At 40.4% G+C, this 17103-nt stretch overlaps 1 protein-coding gene across 1 annotated transcript in view; it reads left to right on the top strand.

Annotated features, from left to right (window-relative positions):
* The first annotated feature begins 5013 nt into the window (after positions 1-5013).
* The window catches only part of ABCC8 (ATP binding cassette subfamily C member 8), a 93320-nt gene continuing 81230 nt past the window's right edge, over positions 5014-17103 (top strand). Inside the window, 5 exon segments of the mRNA XM_048485350.1 lie at positions 5014-5409; positions 7592-7733; positions 11788-11909; positions 14801-14967; positions 16694-16936. Coding sequence (XP_048341307.1) covers positions 5262-5409; positions 7592-7733; positions 11788-11909; positions 14801-14967; positions 16694-16936 — 822 coding nt within the window. The 5' untranslated portion in view covers positions 5014-5261.

Consider the following 17103-nt stretch of genomic DNA (forward strand, 5'->3'; position numbering starts at 1 on the left):
GTTGCCAAACACTGAGAACTGCTGTGTGTTTTAATAGTGTTTTGATTGCAATTGATGAGAGAATTCTCAGATTATTGGTTTACTTCACAACTGAAAAGGAAAGAGTGAAAATGTTATTTAAAATCAATAGACAACATCTTGAAATTTATCTTTACTGACTTCTAGATAGTGTGCACTAGAGTCTTCATCTTTAGTGGAACTCAAAGCAACTTCAGTCTTATTCTGTATTCTTGTTGTTTCATACAGTAATTAGCTCCAAAGGAAGTTTCAGAGTGCAAATGTCACAGGATACCCAGTGGAGGAAATGCAGGACAGGATTAATCCTCATTCCTGAACATTTTGCCCTTCACCTGAAGGACATGCTTCTTACTTGCATGTAGCTGAAGTTCTATTCCTATAAGATATTTATGAAGCTTCCTCTGGCCTGTAGTGAAGACCATTATTGCACGCTCTGTCATGTGTCTACTTTAGCAAGGGGAATACTAGAGTTGGAAGGGGCTTAAAAATCATCCAGTCCAACCTCTTGAACCATGTAAGATAACCTGCAGCATCCCTGGCAAATAATCATCCAATCTACACTCAAGTACCTCCAAGGAGGCAGAATCTACAACATCCCTGAGCAACCAATTCAACCCCCTGCCCTTATTGTTAAAAAGTTTCCCCTATTTTGCTCAATATATCCCCATCTATAATTTAACCCCATTATAATGTGTCCTGCTCCACCACTGATAGAAATAGTGTCTCCTTTTCACCATTGAGTCACAGCCAACATTTATTTTTATTTATTCTATTGGGCCTATATGCTGCCCTTTCCTGTCCAAAGATAGGCTCAGGGAAGTTACCCCAAAAGGTTATTGTGACCTTATAAGGTTTACAAGGCAAGAAACAATCAGAAGTGGTTTGCCATTGGCTTTCTCTACATAGCAACCATGGTAGTCCTGGGTGATCCACTATTTATTTATTTATTTATTTATTTATTTATTTATTTATTTATTATATTATATTATATTTAAAACCGCCCATCCCCAAAGGGCTCTGGGCTGTGTACAGCAGGCCTGCAATAACAATAAATAATATTATTAAACACAGCAGGCTAAAAACAACATTGTACACATAAAAACAAAGGTAATTTGAAACAATTTACAAATTTATAACCATAAAACACAGCAGCAGCAATAATATATGGCTTCAAAAAGTAACCAGCGCCAACCCTGCTTAGTTTTCAAGATTTGACAAGATCAGTCTAATCTGGGCTATTCATGTCAAGGTGAAGTAGCACCCTACCCTCCTCTAAATGACAGTTCTTCCCACAACCTTTCTTGACGCTCTCCTCTGTACCGGTACTGAAGTTTCAATGGGCTTCCAATTAAAAACTTCCAGAACTGGACACAGTACTCAAAATGGGGTCTGACCAGTACAGTACTCAGTGCTGCTGCTGCTGCTGCTGCTGCTGCTGCTGCTGCTGCTGCTGCTGCTGCTGCTGCTGCTGCTGTTGTCAGAGATGTACCGGGGGTAAATGGCGCCTGGAGACAAATTTTCTCCAGGCGCCATTTACCCCTAGGAGCTGGGTTCTGCCCCCCTTGCTTCCGCCCCGCCCCCACACTTGGGGATGGGGCTCCACCCCTCACTGCTGCCCCACCCCCAAGCCTGGGGGTGGGGCAACAGTAATTTGGATATTAGCTGCAGAATTCTGTTCAAAATTGAGAATCACAATTTTATAGTACATTATCTTAGGCTGTTTGCTATATTCCTGTGTCATGACTGCTAGACTATATCACTGCTTAAAGCTAGTAACTTAGCCTGTCTTATGGCAAACAAACAAACGATTTGAAACTGATGCAGATGTCCCTATTATTGTTACAGCATTGTACAACATGACAAAAACTATACCAAATGAAAAGAATAAATAGTAACATTTAGTACATTTAAAACCAGTATCATAATATCTGATAAATCATTAAAGCCATAAAGGACTTTGTACAGAGGGTAATCTCTTTGAAAAAATTCTGAGATATATTTTCAAAAGAAGCCCTCACAATTAATAAATTAGCCCTAGCATCTTATACAATGGTCAGTAATCTAGCTGTTTGGTAAAAGTGCTTGATAAGGGCTGACATTCTTTGAGAACAGTTTCTCATTAACAGTACAGTTCAGCTCTCCTTCATGGCATAAATTATTTGATGCCACAGATTCATGAAAAAGTATTCTTGAAACAGAGTCCTCCTATGCTTCATTTGCTGTCTTGTGGAATGTTCCTGGAAGCCCAGCCTGTCCTTGAATTTTTTAGTGTCATGAGTTTAGAATTTACAAAAAGACTTTCTGTCCTTGCAGTGCCAAAACTGTAATGGCATTCTATCGAGGAGCACACAGACATCAGTTCTGTTTCTTGACAAGAAAATCATGCAACCACTTAGCACATACCATTTCAAAAGCTTCAAGCCGGCTTATCTGTACTACAGTGCCAGCTATTTGCCAAAATGAAAGCAGACTCTTGCCATATTTGATTCAGCATGATCCCTACTTTCTAGGGGTTATTGGGAATCATCTATGAAGGGGAAAAACTCATTTATTTGCTGCATTAGACACAGGATGAAAGCTGAGAATGTGAAGAACTGACCTCTGTGCTGAATTTTTACAAGATAAAAAGTAATATGAGCAGATGAATTTGCTGACATTCACAACATTTGATCTCAACCTGCTGAAGTCAGTGGTAATGCTCTTTGACTTTAATAGAGCATCAGCAGATCCTCATATTTCCTAACCTTGGAAAGTGTCCTAAAAGGGAAAGTTACCCACAAAGCCTGAGAAGCCCCAATCTATGATTAAGGGAATAAATGCTGTTATTCAGCTGGTACTGAATGTTGATTGTATACATGCGATATATATCTTACATCCCAGTCAGTGACTTGCAATCCATATATATCTTGACATCCCAGTGACTCTGGTCAGCAAGTCTCAATTCAGTTACAGTTGAATCTGGATATTCGAGTTTCCACAGCCGGTACATCCGTTTTTGGTAGCCACGCTTTTGGGGTTCCTATTTATGATAGCAGTTCATGACAGTTCGATTCTCTGACATTGAAAATTTCTGCCGCTTTTGTAGTTGTTTTGCTTCCAGTTGCCCTGCAGGCCCATGCCCTGGTTGCTCAGCAATGGGTCCTGTAGCCCACTTGTCGACGGATGCCCAGGTTCACCAGCACCCGCCGCGGTCCTTATTATCCTGGGCGACGACCGAGCCAGTATAGACTTCTTTTGAGTTTGTTTCATCATATTTTAATGGGTTGGGTGCACTTAGTCCTGCTCCTCAATTGAGACCACTCTGGCATGGTTGAACCTGCTGGTAGTTTGCACTACCGCCAGCACAGCTCTCAACATCACAGAAGCAGTTAAGCCCCCCCGCCAACGACAAGGCAGCACCCGGTGGGGGGTTGTTGTTGTTGTTGTTGTTGTTGTTGTTATTATTATTATTATTATTAGTAGTAGTAGTAGTAGTAGTAGTGGTAGTAGTAGTATTTCAGATTTCACAGCTGCCAGATCTTTAGCTGGTTGTTGGCTTTCATTACTATATTATTATTATTATTATTGTTGTTGTTGTTGTTGTTGTTATTGTTATATTGATACAAAAACAGTAATACACAGCAAACAAGATCAATATGCTATTATTAATTTATGTATTTATTGTACTGCCCACGCTTGGAAACACAGAGGTACAGGTACAGGTGGAAGTCTTGCTCACCAGTGGATCCCAAAGACAGGTTATAGCTAGCTAGTCATTTTGAGCACAGAGAACTCATATAAATAGGCACAGAATAAGTTTTTGTAGAGAAAAAAAGACGGGGGGGAGACATCTGCTTAATGTTCATGTCATGGTTGTAATTTCAAATGTACATTACCTTTTAAAGGGAAGAACATAAGACTGGCCATTACGTCTAGAGCTTAAGAGTCTGCACCACTAGAGGGAGAACAGTTTGAACTAAAAATGGACGAATCCATGCAAGAGAGCCCTTGTCGCATCGAGTAGCTCCATTCAGTTCTTACTGTTTGTATAAATGGAATCTCTTGAGGTTACAGATCAAAGAGAGGGCAGCGCTCCCCACTGAGGTGAACCTGCCAAAAGTTTCCCCAGCCCTATCACATTATTGCACTTGTTTCCTTGGCACTTATTCTCCCTAAAGGAGTAACTTCATGTCCCATATTCTATTCCAGTATTCTTGCCTCAATTAGGTGATACCGGCATGGTGTAGTTAAGAGCGAGTGGACTCTAATCTGGAGGTCAGGGTTTGACTCCCCACTCCTCCACATGAGCAGCAGAGTCTTATGTGGTGAAGATTTGTTTCACCACTCCTACAGTCCTGCTGGATGACCTTGGGCTAGTCACAATTCTTCAGAACTCTCTCAGCCCCACTTGCCTCACAAGGTGTCTGCTGTGGGGAGGGTAAGGGAAAGGAGTTTGTAAGTTGCCTTGAGTCTCCATACAGGAGAGAAAGTTGGGGTATAAATCAGGGGCAAGTGAGGAGGGAAACTGCAGCGTCCCCCCCCCCGCCCCAGAATGCCCCCTTGATGGCCTGTCCACGCCTCTGCAACTGCTCTGCCAGGGCCATCAACACCCCCCTTCCCCCGGGCGCTATGCCCCTGGTATAAATCCAAAGTCCTCTGCTCAAGGAAAGCTGCGATGTAGCAGCAGCTGAGCTCATGGCAAAAGTATGATGCAAAAAGGAATATTTCACTAGATAACCAGGCAAGAGTGGAGAGTCAGCTGGATTTTAAAAAACTGCATATCTAACCACCCTGTTTCTCATAAGCTTAGGCCCATAGAGCGAGCGATTCCTGCTTTCCCAAATGAGCAGAGTCAGCGGCTTTAAATAGTAGTAGCTGCAGCTTCTCCTCCTCAGCGGCCGCTTGAGAGGCAAGGGCGTTCTGCTGCTCAACCAGAGCGCGGGAGGCTTCTGCCAGCCGGTCCGGTCCCACAGCAGGTTCAGCGCATCTCTCCGCTGCCACTCGCTCCCCCACCCCCCACCCCGCGCTCTTTTCTCCCTTGGCGGGTCCAGCAAGCGCGCGCACATTTTAGAGAGGAGCATCAGGCCTGGCGCGCGCTTGGCGAGGGGGGGGGGCAGGGGCCTCCCCGGGCACGAAGCGCGAGCAGAGAGGCGTGCGAGAGCCACCGCAGGCGGGAAGGTCTCGCCTCGAAGCCCTCCCCTTCAACTATCCGCGTGCTTGTGCATGTCCGGACTTCCCTGGGCACTGCTCCCGGCGCCTTGACCATGCCCTTGGCTTTTTGTGGCAGCGAGAACAATTCGGCTGCCTACAAGGTGAACAATGGAGTGCTCAACAACGGCTGCTTCGTAGACGCGCTCAACGTGGTGCCTCACGTTTTCCTGCTGTTCATCACCTTCCCCATCCTGTTCATAGGTGAGTGTCTATCGGGGAAAGTGCCGGCTTCCTTAGCGCCAATCTCTTTCTGCCATCACCTTCTCTCCGTCTCTCGTTTTCTCTCTTGCTGTTGCGCGCGCGCGCGCGCACACACACACACACACACGAGCGCGGACACACACTTCCGAGGAGATTTCCGTTTCTTTATCCTTGTCTCTATTTCACGAACTGCCTTCCTATATGATGGGCATCATTCGCTTTGAGCAATTCCCACCTTTCGCGGATTGCAGGGTCTGAGCTTCATAAGCGTCCGTTCCATAAGTAGCAAAGATCTGCTGCTGCAGTCACCGCTGCTAAACGAAGATGACCCGATGCACCCACAAGGTCCCAAGGTTTCCCTAAGACGTTTACCAGCTAAGAATACAGAAAGGGGAGGGGGAGTTGAACCGTACACCAGCCTTCTGCCCTGCCCCCACCCTTAGAGTATTTGCTTGGAAGTATATATTTCATATATTTCATTTAACTGAATTGGATTTCCAAGTCAATCTTTCATGTTTTGAAATCAAGCACATATTAATCTAGAAGTAGCAGGGACATAGGTATAGATTTTTTTATGGGGTGGCTTCATGGGGAGGGGCCACATCCCCACCTGCCCCTGGGGGTGTGGCCACACCTCCCCAAGTCCTGCCCCCATCCTCAGAGTTTATAAAAGTAGGTCTCTGAGGTCAGGGATGGCAGACTCCTCTGCCCTGCCTGCCCTGCCCCACCGGCTGGGCTTCCAGCCGGCAGCCAGCAGTCCCTTCTGCCCTCCCCTCTGGACAGAGGCGTAGCTAAGAAAATGGAGCCTGGTTCAAAATCTGAGTTTTGAAGTCCACCCCATGAGTGGCTGCTATGATGCTGGAATCCACCCCCAACAGCATCATTTTCAATGGTGTTTAAACTAGGGAGCCCAGATTCTCCTTTTAAAACCACCTTTAAGGGAGAATCTGGGGTCCTCAGTTGAAACAACATTGAAAGTGATGCTGTTTGGGGGTGGATTCCAGCATCACAGCAGCCACTCATGGGGTGGACTTCAAAACTCAGATTTTGAACCAGGCTCCACCCTGAAACAGTATCACTTTCAATGTTTAAACTGGGGACCTCAGATTCTCCCTTTAAATCTATGCCAAAGGGGGTGGATGTAAAAGGAGAATCTGGGTAAATTTGGAGGGTGCCTACTGTCAGGGGTGCAATTGTTAAGCTAGCAACACCAAACTTTCAGGGTATCTTTAGGAGACTCTCCTGATGATACCACCCAGGTTTGGTGACGTTTGGTATCTCAAATGTGTTTCCCCCATTTCCTATTAGTTCCCATTAGAAACAATGGGGGATGAGGGCACCCTGTTTGAGAGTCCATAACATAATGTTTTTTAAACTTTCTGAAGAACTAAGGAAATGGTTCACAGATACAATACTTCCACATAAACAGTTAATCATGTGGGCATTCGTTTCTAAAATTGTTCTTATATCTTCTCCCACATTTGTTTATCATGTAAGGGGAAAATGCATTATTTGATTGTGTTTTTTAAAAAAGTTATTGAGACAAAGTACTTGGTCCACGGCACATTTACTGCTCTAGTATGAAATGTGAAATGTTGTTCAAATATTACATTAACCTGATGGATGTATTTGTGAAATAATTAGCTATAAGTGGTAACTTTTTCAGTTTGTTCATAAAGAATAGCTAGATTCAGGTCTTTCAGTACATTCAAGACCATCAAGAGACCATTTTCAGCATATAAGCTTTTCAGAGTCAAAGTTCCCTTCATCAGATCTTTATATTTGACTTTTGAAAGTTTATACCCTTGACTTTAACATGCTGCTGGACTCAAATCTATCTGTTCTACTACAGACCAACATGGCTGAAACAATCTTCAAAAAGAATCTTTATGAACCTATTAATCGTTTAGGAACTATGCAGTGATTTTTCTATACCTATAATTTAAAAACAAAAATACCAGTAAGCTTTCCATTTACACTTTGCATGAATTCCCTGCCATTTCATAAATCCCTATCTCCTTTATAACATATGTAACCACTTTGTCTTTTTAACTTTGTTAACATTTTACATTTAAAAGAAAAAAAATGCTGTTTCTGTTTCCATTTGACAATAATGTGTGTTTTTCAGTATGTGCTGAAACTCTTCTGATAATGCAAGTATAACTTGTTTTGTTATATTTAGGATGGGGAAGTCAGAGTTCCAAAGTTCATATCCATCACAGCACTTGGCTTCATTTTCCTGGTCATAATTTACGGTGGATTTTGACTTTCATCCTTTTGTTCGTGTTGGTATGTGAAATAGCTGAGGGCATAGTGTCAGATGGGTAAGTATTTAAACTATTTATTTACTGTCAATATAATTGTATATATCTTGCCCTAAATATTTTAATCCTGTCAATTCTGCTTCTTTAGAAATGTAATCTGTGTTCAGACCTTTGTGTCAGATGTTCCAAGAACCTTGCCAAGAATGTGCATGCATACAGACACATAAACATACGGTCTCAATTATTTTTAGTTAGCTAGCTGGTTCTGCCCTGTTTGCCTGATAAGCCCAGTTCTGTTGCAAAACTTTGAGCCATCTTTATATTGCTATAATTCCTATTGCTATAGAGTCCAATATCATGCCTGAAAAAAGTGACAGTGGCTCATTCCGCACATGCAGAATAATGCACTTTCAAACTGCTTTCAGTGCTCTTTGAAGCTGTGCGGAATAGCAAAATCCACTTGCAAACAGTTGTGAAAGTGGTTTGAAAACGCATTATTTTGTGTGTGCGGAAGGGGCCAGTAAGAGATCCAACATAACACTATACCTGGTCAAGTGGTAAGTGAAACTCAAATGGCCAAGAGCTATAGAAAAATCTCCTCTGCAAAATTAGAATATTAGCCGATAAGTAGCTATGACTGGAAACTGATGCTTCCATCACTGATGCCTCTGGTAATATCGAAAAAAACCCAAGTCACAGTGTAAAACAGAAATCTAAATCACAATGCGCTGTGATAAAATTTCTCTAACAATTATTTACTCCACAGACAATTAAACAAGTAACAAAGATGTAAAACATCTACAGGAATTACAAAATGTGCTCAAAATGTTAATTGCAAACCCAAAATATTGACAATAAATTATATACATTAATAGGAAAATAGCTGAAATAGTGGGAACAAGAATTCAAATGTAACCTTGTTTTGACAAGCTTCGTCGGCTAAAATTTGGTTTTTCATATATTGTAATACATTACAGTCAATTAAATGAATTATATTATAACAAAACACTTTAAACTTTTCTCTCAAAAAGTTTTAAAAAAAACTAACCTGAATGAAAATCCTAACAAGTAAGAAAGGAGCTCTACCAGTCAAACTGTTTATAAAGATTTGATAATAAGTAGGAACATCTAAAAACGTACATACCACAAATAATTAAATAATGCAACAATTACTAAACAATTTTCAGTTAAAATTAACTCATGCAAAAATACTCAAAAAGTTAGCAAACGCTAACATTGACTGTGCTGTCCTATAGCATTCACAATGAAAGCATAATTAAAAGAAGACCAATTACAATAACAATTCCATGTGATTGTGTGGTAAGAAATAGAGACATAAATCTAATTTAAAGATACATCCCTAGTACACTATTACAAAAAAAATACATAAGACTGCTGATGTTTATATAAAATAATATATGCTAAATATTATATTATAATACAACAAAAATGCTCATATGCTAATATAATCAAAATATGATATCTAGTACAAGATTGTAGATGTGTCCTTAATTATGATTCACAAATATAATTTTAAAAGATATCAGATAAAACAAATTAAATCTAGATTTATATTTAGCCCATATGGTATGTAACTTTTAAATCTACGGTATATATCTATGCTGCCTTTTGACATTGCATAGACTTATACAAATCTGCACAACTAAAGACATTTGATACTAATTTATAAATAACAAAAACCTGCAAATCATCACAGGTGTATCCTTTTGGACAAAATAAACCACAAGTGACGCTTCCATATTTTTCTTGCATATATAAGACCAATGTTCAACAATAGGAATTTTAATAGAATTCAAATTGATGCCCACATACAATTCACAAGGAAATATAGAGTCAGCTGTAGCATAATTATGGTTCCACTAGTCCACTCCTTGTAGAGTTGGTGCATGCCATGGCTGGTAGGAAATAAGTTTTGGTAGCTGGTTTTAAGTGGTTGCATGCATATCAGTGTACCCAGCAACCATTCCACAGTGTTCCTTGTAGGTGTTATGGTGAGGTGGCAGGGCTGTGACAGACAGGGCAAACAGAGCCAATTGGGGTCATCTGGCAGAGTGGGGCAAGCAGATGACCCAGGAGAATAAAGGTGCATTGCCAGGAATGCTGGCTCACTGTAAGCGGCACACTCCTCATTAATAGGTCAAAGTCCTGCCAGAAGTCCTAGAGCATCAGCCTTCTGAGACATGGGCTTCAGAACCCCCACACGCAACAATCCAACAGCTGACTACCTCCCCACACAGAGTAGCAGGTGCCCACAGCTAAAAAAGGGGGAAAAGGAGATGTCCTGGGCAATCTGGGTGGAGGTGGGTGCCCTTCACTCACCAGTAGCTGTGCCTTCCAGCAGGACACCCATGCAGTCCAGGGCAGCTCCATGCCAACCCACCCCCTGAACCACCTGTGCTAGCAATGAAAATGAGGGGACTGTCTCCACCCCTCATAGGGGGATTGTTGGAGGGTTCCTGGTTGGGGGGGGGGCAGGATGTGAGCTAAGCTTCCTTCCATTTACCACTGACATGCCTGTTCCCATACTGCACCCAAGAAAATTGCAGATGGTCACCAAATACTGGGAGAGCTGATTTGGAGACCCACCTATGTCAGTGTATCTCTGCTTGGCACCTGCACAGCCTGGGCACAGTCACTTCACTAAGGTCGTAAGGATGCAGCCGGTGCAGGGGCGCCCTTTCCACAGTGCGGAAAGGGCCATAGTTATTGCAGGCTTTAGCATCCAATAACTAACTGTAAAAAAGTAGTCAGTGAGATATATCATATGTAATAATTTTTTTTACCTCTCATTACTCCTTGTGAGATTGACAAAATATTCCACAATATGCTAAGTTACAACATCAGTATTTAAGGGTAAAAACATTTTTTTCTTCAAATGCAGTCAGTAAGGCTCCTTTGATAAAGAATATTGTGTGGGCAATCTTTAACTCTTTCTTCTGCTACTACTGTCTTATGGAAAAGCTACATATGTCCAAACTGCTTTTACTAACAACGGGGAAAAGTTATAGTCCCACCTACCCACCCCGCATCCATTTTTATAGCAGATGTACAAGTAAGATCAAGAGTGGCTTTTTCGTTAGGAAAATAGCAGAAAAGAGGGAAGAGTTAAAGGATGACTGTCTGTCTCTCCTCATGCAATTTTCTTTCAGAAAGTATCCTTGTCAGCTGTATTCGCACAATAAAAAAATATTTAAATAAATATGAAAAGAAAAAAATATTGTGCATCCTAAAAAATTCAAATTTCAGTATTCTTTTCTGTTGCTTTAGACCCCGATGATTGACATTTCTGGAAGTGTATACTGTAAATATTGATTATTTATGGCTATGCAGTCTAAGATGGGGGTGAATAACAGCTTATCCAAATCTATTGAAATGTTTTACCTGTTTCTGATTGGAGGTAGAACTCTTCTTTCTGCACATATATGTTTAAATGAGGGATAGTGGTTCATCCAGTAAATCATGACCATTCTGATGTCTTGAAATCAAAGTCCAAATAGAGCTCTGAAACCATGAAGATATATTTCCATAGTACTGTAGTATTTAGTAACTGACCCTTTCACTGATTAAATATTTTTGGGTATCCCATACTATGTTTTTAACAGCATGGAGAATAAATATGTTTTATTCACCTATGTCCTACAAAGTAATGTAGGTGGAAAAGTTTGAAGTTGTTGTGAAACTCACAAAGGCTCATTGTTGGATATACACCCCGATCTGCGGGGAGGAGGGGAATGACATATGGTGTTTGCCGACTTGCCAGTGTAAGTGGTACTATCGCCGGCAGTGAGGACAAACTGGGAGGCAGGCCAGTACCACAGACCTCAGTAGCGCCTAACCTGGAAAAGCCTATCACCCAAAGAGTTGCGTGACCTGTAGTTGGATGCTGGTGCAGCTGGGGGAGTACTAGGAGCATTCCCAAGGTGGAGCCAACTTTAGTCAGGAATGCCTCCAGTGTAGTCCTCAGACATGGCATATGTCAGTTTTAGGCAATGAAGGGCTTTCAAATACTATGACTTCCAAGGTGATGCCCAAATTTCCACATGGTGTTCTCTCCCCGGATATTTGTGATTAGTACATGTTCTGTTTTTCTTAGGGTTTCAGAATCCCATCACTTGCACCTGTATATGCCACCTGGCATGGCATTCTTAGCAGCTATCACATCAATTGTTTACTATCACAACATTGAAACATCAAATTTTCCAAAGTTGTTAATAGGTATGTACCACAATAAAGAAAGCTGTTAATACTTTCATCATAGGTGATTATATGTGTGTTTTACCAGTATTCTGCTGCATTGCATGTAGTATGTAGTTTGTTTTCTTACTAGAATGTTATATTTTGTTCATCATTTCCCATTATTAAATCTGATTTCAAAGATTGGTAATATTGTTATTAGACAAATGGAACATTCATGAAAATCTAGCAATTTGAAAACAGCAGTTTTAAACTGCACTATAGCTTTTAAAAATATTTTTTGTTTCCCATTCCCTTACTGTAAATTGTTGACTGTAAATTGTCATTATGAGCATTAAAACTCTAGCTTTATTAAACTGATATTCTTGATGTTATTGGCAACAATTTCACTGTTGTGTTTGTAGAACAAGTTTGCATGGGCACTGTCATGGGACAAATCTCATTTGTTGACAGGAAGATTATATAATATATAAATAGTCCCATAGTTATTTGACATGTATGCTTTCTCTAGAAGAAAGGGGGGGACCCTCTTTTTTCAGTCCACTTATGAAAGACTTTGGCTGTAATACTATATTACTTGGAAATAAGATCCTCTCAGACTTCCTCCTGGGTAAACATTAAATCAGGTTATGTATGTTGGAATCAATACTTTTTGTGTATGTTTATTCTTTAAACACTTTCTATATTCTGTTAAATGAGAAAAACCTAAATAAGTAAAATTCTGTATTTCTGTATTTGTTGAGCTTCCCTGTGTAAACAGCCTAGATATGCAAGAGTACTTATATAGGAGTATACATATAAGCACTGATCTGAACAAAATGACAAGTCACTCCAGGAGGTATTCTGTAGATAGTAAATTATTTCCAAAAATTAATTTCTAGGTTCCAGAAATGTATACAAATGGATTTCAAATATCATATACTTTTAGGAGAAGACATAGGTGTAAGATATCAGGCTGCAAGGCCTCTAAAAGTGCTTGCTGTTTCCTTAGACATTTTCTTATCTGCCTGGTATCGTTGAAATCTGTGTGTAGGAGATTGTTACTCCAGTATATCATTCCAAAGTAGGAACTCTGTTGGCGATAGATCTTCCTATGGTTTCCCATGACACAATTTGAATACAGAAGAATTAATAATTATGTATTAATTTTCTACACCCACACATAGAACTTACGTAAAACTGTTAAATGTGCATATTTTATGTATTTTCCCAATTATATAAAGCGCCCTTTTTCACCATGAGACACACAGTCATATATAATTAGTTTTAAGTATTGTAATTTTTTTTCCACGAAACAATTATAGTATGTGAGCTAAGCTTCCTTGGGCTATGTGAGAAGGTAGAAATTTTAAATAGCAAAATATGGCATATAAAAGCTGTAACAACATAAGTCTGTCAGAGGTATAGGTATGTGGATAAGCTATTTCAGCTATTATTTTAAGATAACCTTGCTCTCTATCTCAAAAATTTAATTTTATGACAATTAGATTGTATACACTGGAAAAAACTATAAGTGCTATAAATACTTCTGAAATTACAGTAACATGGAAATCAGTGTTATTCTAGTCTAAAAATCATCATTTTTCTGATTGAAAGTAATTTCAGGTCAAAGTTCACCAAAGGTGTAGTGGACCAATACTACAATCCAAGCAAAACCTCCTATACCACTCTACAGGCAGAACAACACACCAAAAAGTATAGAATTATTTATAAGGTGCTAAATAAGTGAATAAGTGAATAATAATAATATAGATATACAGAAACAAAGGTACAACAAGCCAATAACAACATATGACATACAACAACTAGAGAAAGACTACTATGTACAAAGTATAAATAACCTATTGTCTGTGCTGCCATACATTCAAATTGGAACCATATAATAGCAAAAGTCCTCTACATTGTTGAGCAGTCAAACAGGGAATGTATATGAAAAAAAATCCGATGGGAATTCTACATATTTAGCCATTTCATGGACCAAACGCTTTGTCAATAGACGTTTATTCAGCCTGCCCTTTTACTGGAAAGTGCATCTGCATAATTATGCAACTGTATAATAAGAAATAATAATATACATATAATAAATAGTTCAATAAGTTGTACAGTAAATAGCATATGAAAATCATACAGTAAATAGAATAAATAAGTATTTCAATAAATAGGACAATAAATAGCATATAAATACCATGTATAATTACATCTTTTAAAAGATAATAAATACAATAAATGTGAATAAATTGATCACAATAAATATGAAATAGCCTTACAGCATGCAGTGCTTGCATATTTTCTATTGTATCTTTCCATATATGGGCTGGCCTGTATTTCACTACATAGTTGCTTAGAGAATCAAACTGGCAAGTGCCTCATGTACAACCCTGCTGAAAGTTGAATGGGAGGAAGCTCTGTAATCAGTTTCAGCTGGTAGGTCAGGGGAGAAATATAATAGGAAATATACCAGTATTGCATGTTGTGAGGCTACTTCATATTTATTGAGATCTATTTATTCGCATTTATTGCGTTTATTATTATCTCCAACTCCAAATCTCCAGGAATTTTCCATCTCAGAGTTGGCAGCCCTCACTGCAAACTAGCCCTGGCCAGCTCCTTACAGCTGGCCCCACCTCAGCCCAATGGCCAGAACCCTGCAGTGTTTTTTTCAAAAAGTGGCATCAGATAAAGGTAGGTTGGATGGTGGGTGGGAAGGAAGGAAGGAAAACTGGAATGGGGGAGAAGCTATGAGGTATTCAGGGAAGGGAAAGAGAAAATAGAGAAAATAATAGGGAAATGATATATTCTCCACAAGTGCTTGCTCATCTCCTGCTTGTACTTTCAGAAGTCTTATTTCATTTTCTGTCATTTCTTCTGATGTTTATTTTTTAAAAAATAATTGCTGCTTTATCTTTATACAGCTTTGTTTTTCTACTGGACATTAGCTTTTATAACCAAAACCATCAAATTTGTAAAGTTTTATGATAATGGTGTTGGACCCCTCCAGCTTCGATTCTGCCTCACTGGGTTCTTAGTTATCCTTTATGGAATGCTGCTAGTTGTAGAAATTAATGTCATCAGGGTGAGGGTAAGTTGCAATTCAAGACAATTATTACATATTTCCTTTAAAACTTTAATGGTTTTTTGGCACTGAATATAAAAAAAATCCTTTGAATATGGGAGTGCTATCATATTAACTGTATATTGAGCAATCTAAAACTGCAAAATGTCTGCTCAGTTATTTCAAACCATTTACAGTACTATTCTAGTTAACACTTCTAATTTAATTGCAGTTAGTAGCATCAGAAGGGTGTAACATCTCTGCTGTCTACACCCTGATTGCAATGCAACTCTGCTCTGTTTGCAATGAGTACCCTCAGGCAGCACCTGGTCCCTGCGCAGCGCTCCCAAGAGCAGTAGATGTGAACACGGTAGGGTGCAGCACCCTGCTGATTGGCAACAATGTGTCCAGACTGCAAAAAGGGAAGGGCTGAGAGCGAGGCCACTGTTTTGGGTGTTCCCAGCCTTGTAGTACCCTCTCTCCAGGCCACTCATGGGGCTCCTTCTCTCCTGCCAGAACTTTACATAGGAGTGGCAGATGCCCAGGAGTATACCACCCTCTAGCCAGGGCAAACCTCAGCCTAGCAGTGGCTCCAACTCCTCACCTGGCTCCAGGGGGGAGAGAGGGGCAGCCAGATGAACACACCTCCCATGTGGCTTGCAGGAGTGGTGCCCAAAGTGTAGTTCCCCTGCCTCCATCACAATGTCTATGCTCCCATAAAAATAGATTTTTAAAAGAGCTTAACTGTGGTAAGATAGCACATGCTCACTTTAGAGTTTCATGATTTAAACTGTGTTTAGGAAAGATATTCAGCAGGAGTCACAGTATAATTCAACCAAATCTTTACAATTTGTCAGGCAACGGAACTATTTATTCCTTTTTGAATGTAAACTCTTGTTAATTGGATAAGAAAATGAGCTAACTGGATGTTATGAGGGGAAGGATAATTTTACAGAAAGACTTTAGTGTATATAGATAGGCTTTAACATTGTTGTTCAAACCTATTGTTATCTTCAGATAACCAACTCCAGCCTGAAAAATTCATAGAGATTTGGGGACTGTTCTTAGGGTGGGCAGAGTTTGGAAAGGAGAGGCAGTGATGTAATGCCATAGACTCCACCTTCATTGCTGACATTTCCTGCAGGGGAACTCTGTAATCTCCAAATTCTGTAGTTGGGAGATCAGTTGCAATCAGTGGTGTATCTGCCTGGGGACGGGGGTACCCCTTGTCCATGGGCACCACTAATCTGGTCATGTGGGGGCACAAAATTGACCCCCCATGTAACTAGGTCTGGTGCAAAAACAATGAGGCAGCAGGAAGTCCTGCTGCTTCATCGTCTTCAGCCTCCCTCAGCCCCGCCCATGTCATCATCAATGTGAGGATGCCCAAGGATGCCACCCCCACCCCTCCCCTGGGCTCCCAGGAGCCTGGCTTCTGCCCTCCCCTCTGGGACATCAGAAGAGATGGCGGGTGGGGAATGGGCAGGGGGAGTGGAGGGGAAGGAGGGAGGGAGGGGCAGAGCTCCACCCCCAGGCACAGTTGGGGGGGCACCCAGAGACAAATTGTCTCCAGGCTCCATTTCCCCCCAATATGCCTCTGGTTGCAATTGCAGAACTCTAGGACTCACCTGGAGGTTGGCAACCCTAAATCATCCTCACTAAAGGTCTAATTTATAGTACAGTATTTTGTTCATTTAATTTTTCCTTCTTTTGGGTTACTTGCCTCATAAACCTTTGACTTTGTGGATTTCAGAGATATGTTTTCTTCAAAAAAACGAAAGAAGTTAAGCCCCCTGAGGACCTTCAGGATCTTGGAGTCAGATTCCTGCAACCCTTTGTCAATCTGCTGTCCAAAGGAACATACTGGTGGATGAATACATTCATTAAAACTGCGCATAAGAAGCCAATTGATTTGAAAGCTATAGGCAAGCTGCCTATTGCCATGAGAGCTATGACAAATTATATGCGCCTTAACAAAGCCTTTGAAGCACAGAAAGTAAGACATGTTAGTTCTACACTTTAACAGTAATATATCTCTTTGGATTATATATTACTTTATTATTATTTTATAAATTTCTACACACACCCCTTACACAGATTTCTACCCCCACCTTATACAATTGGGTCACAATAAAATCAGAATAATAAAACATACCAATAAAT

Source organism: Sphaerodactylus townsendi, linkage group LG02 (assembly GCF_021028975.2).
Source record: "Sphaerodactylus townsendi isolate TG3544 linkage group LG02, MPM_Stown_v2.3, whole genome shotgun sequence".
Taxonomy (NCBI): Eukaryota; Metazoa; Chordata; class Lepidosauria; order Squamata; family Sphaerodactylidae; genus Sphaerodactylus; species Sphaerodactylus townsendi.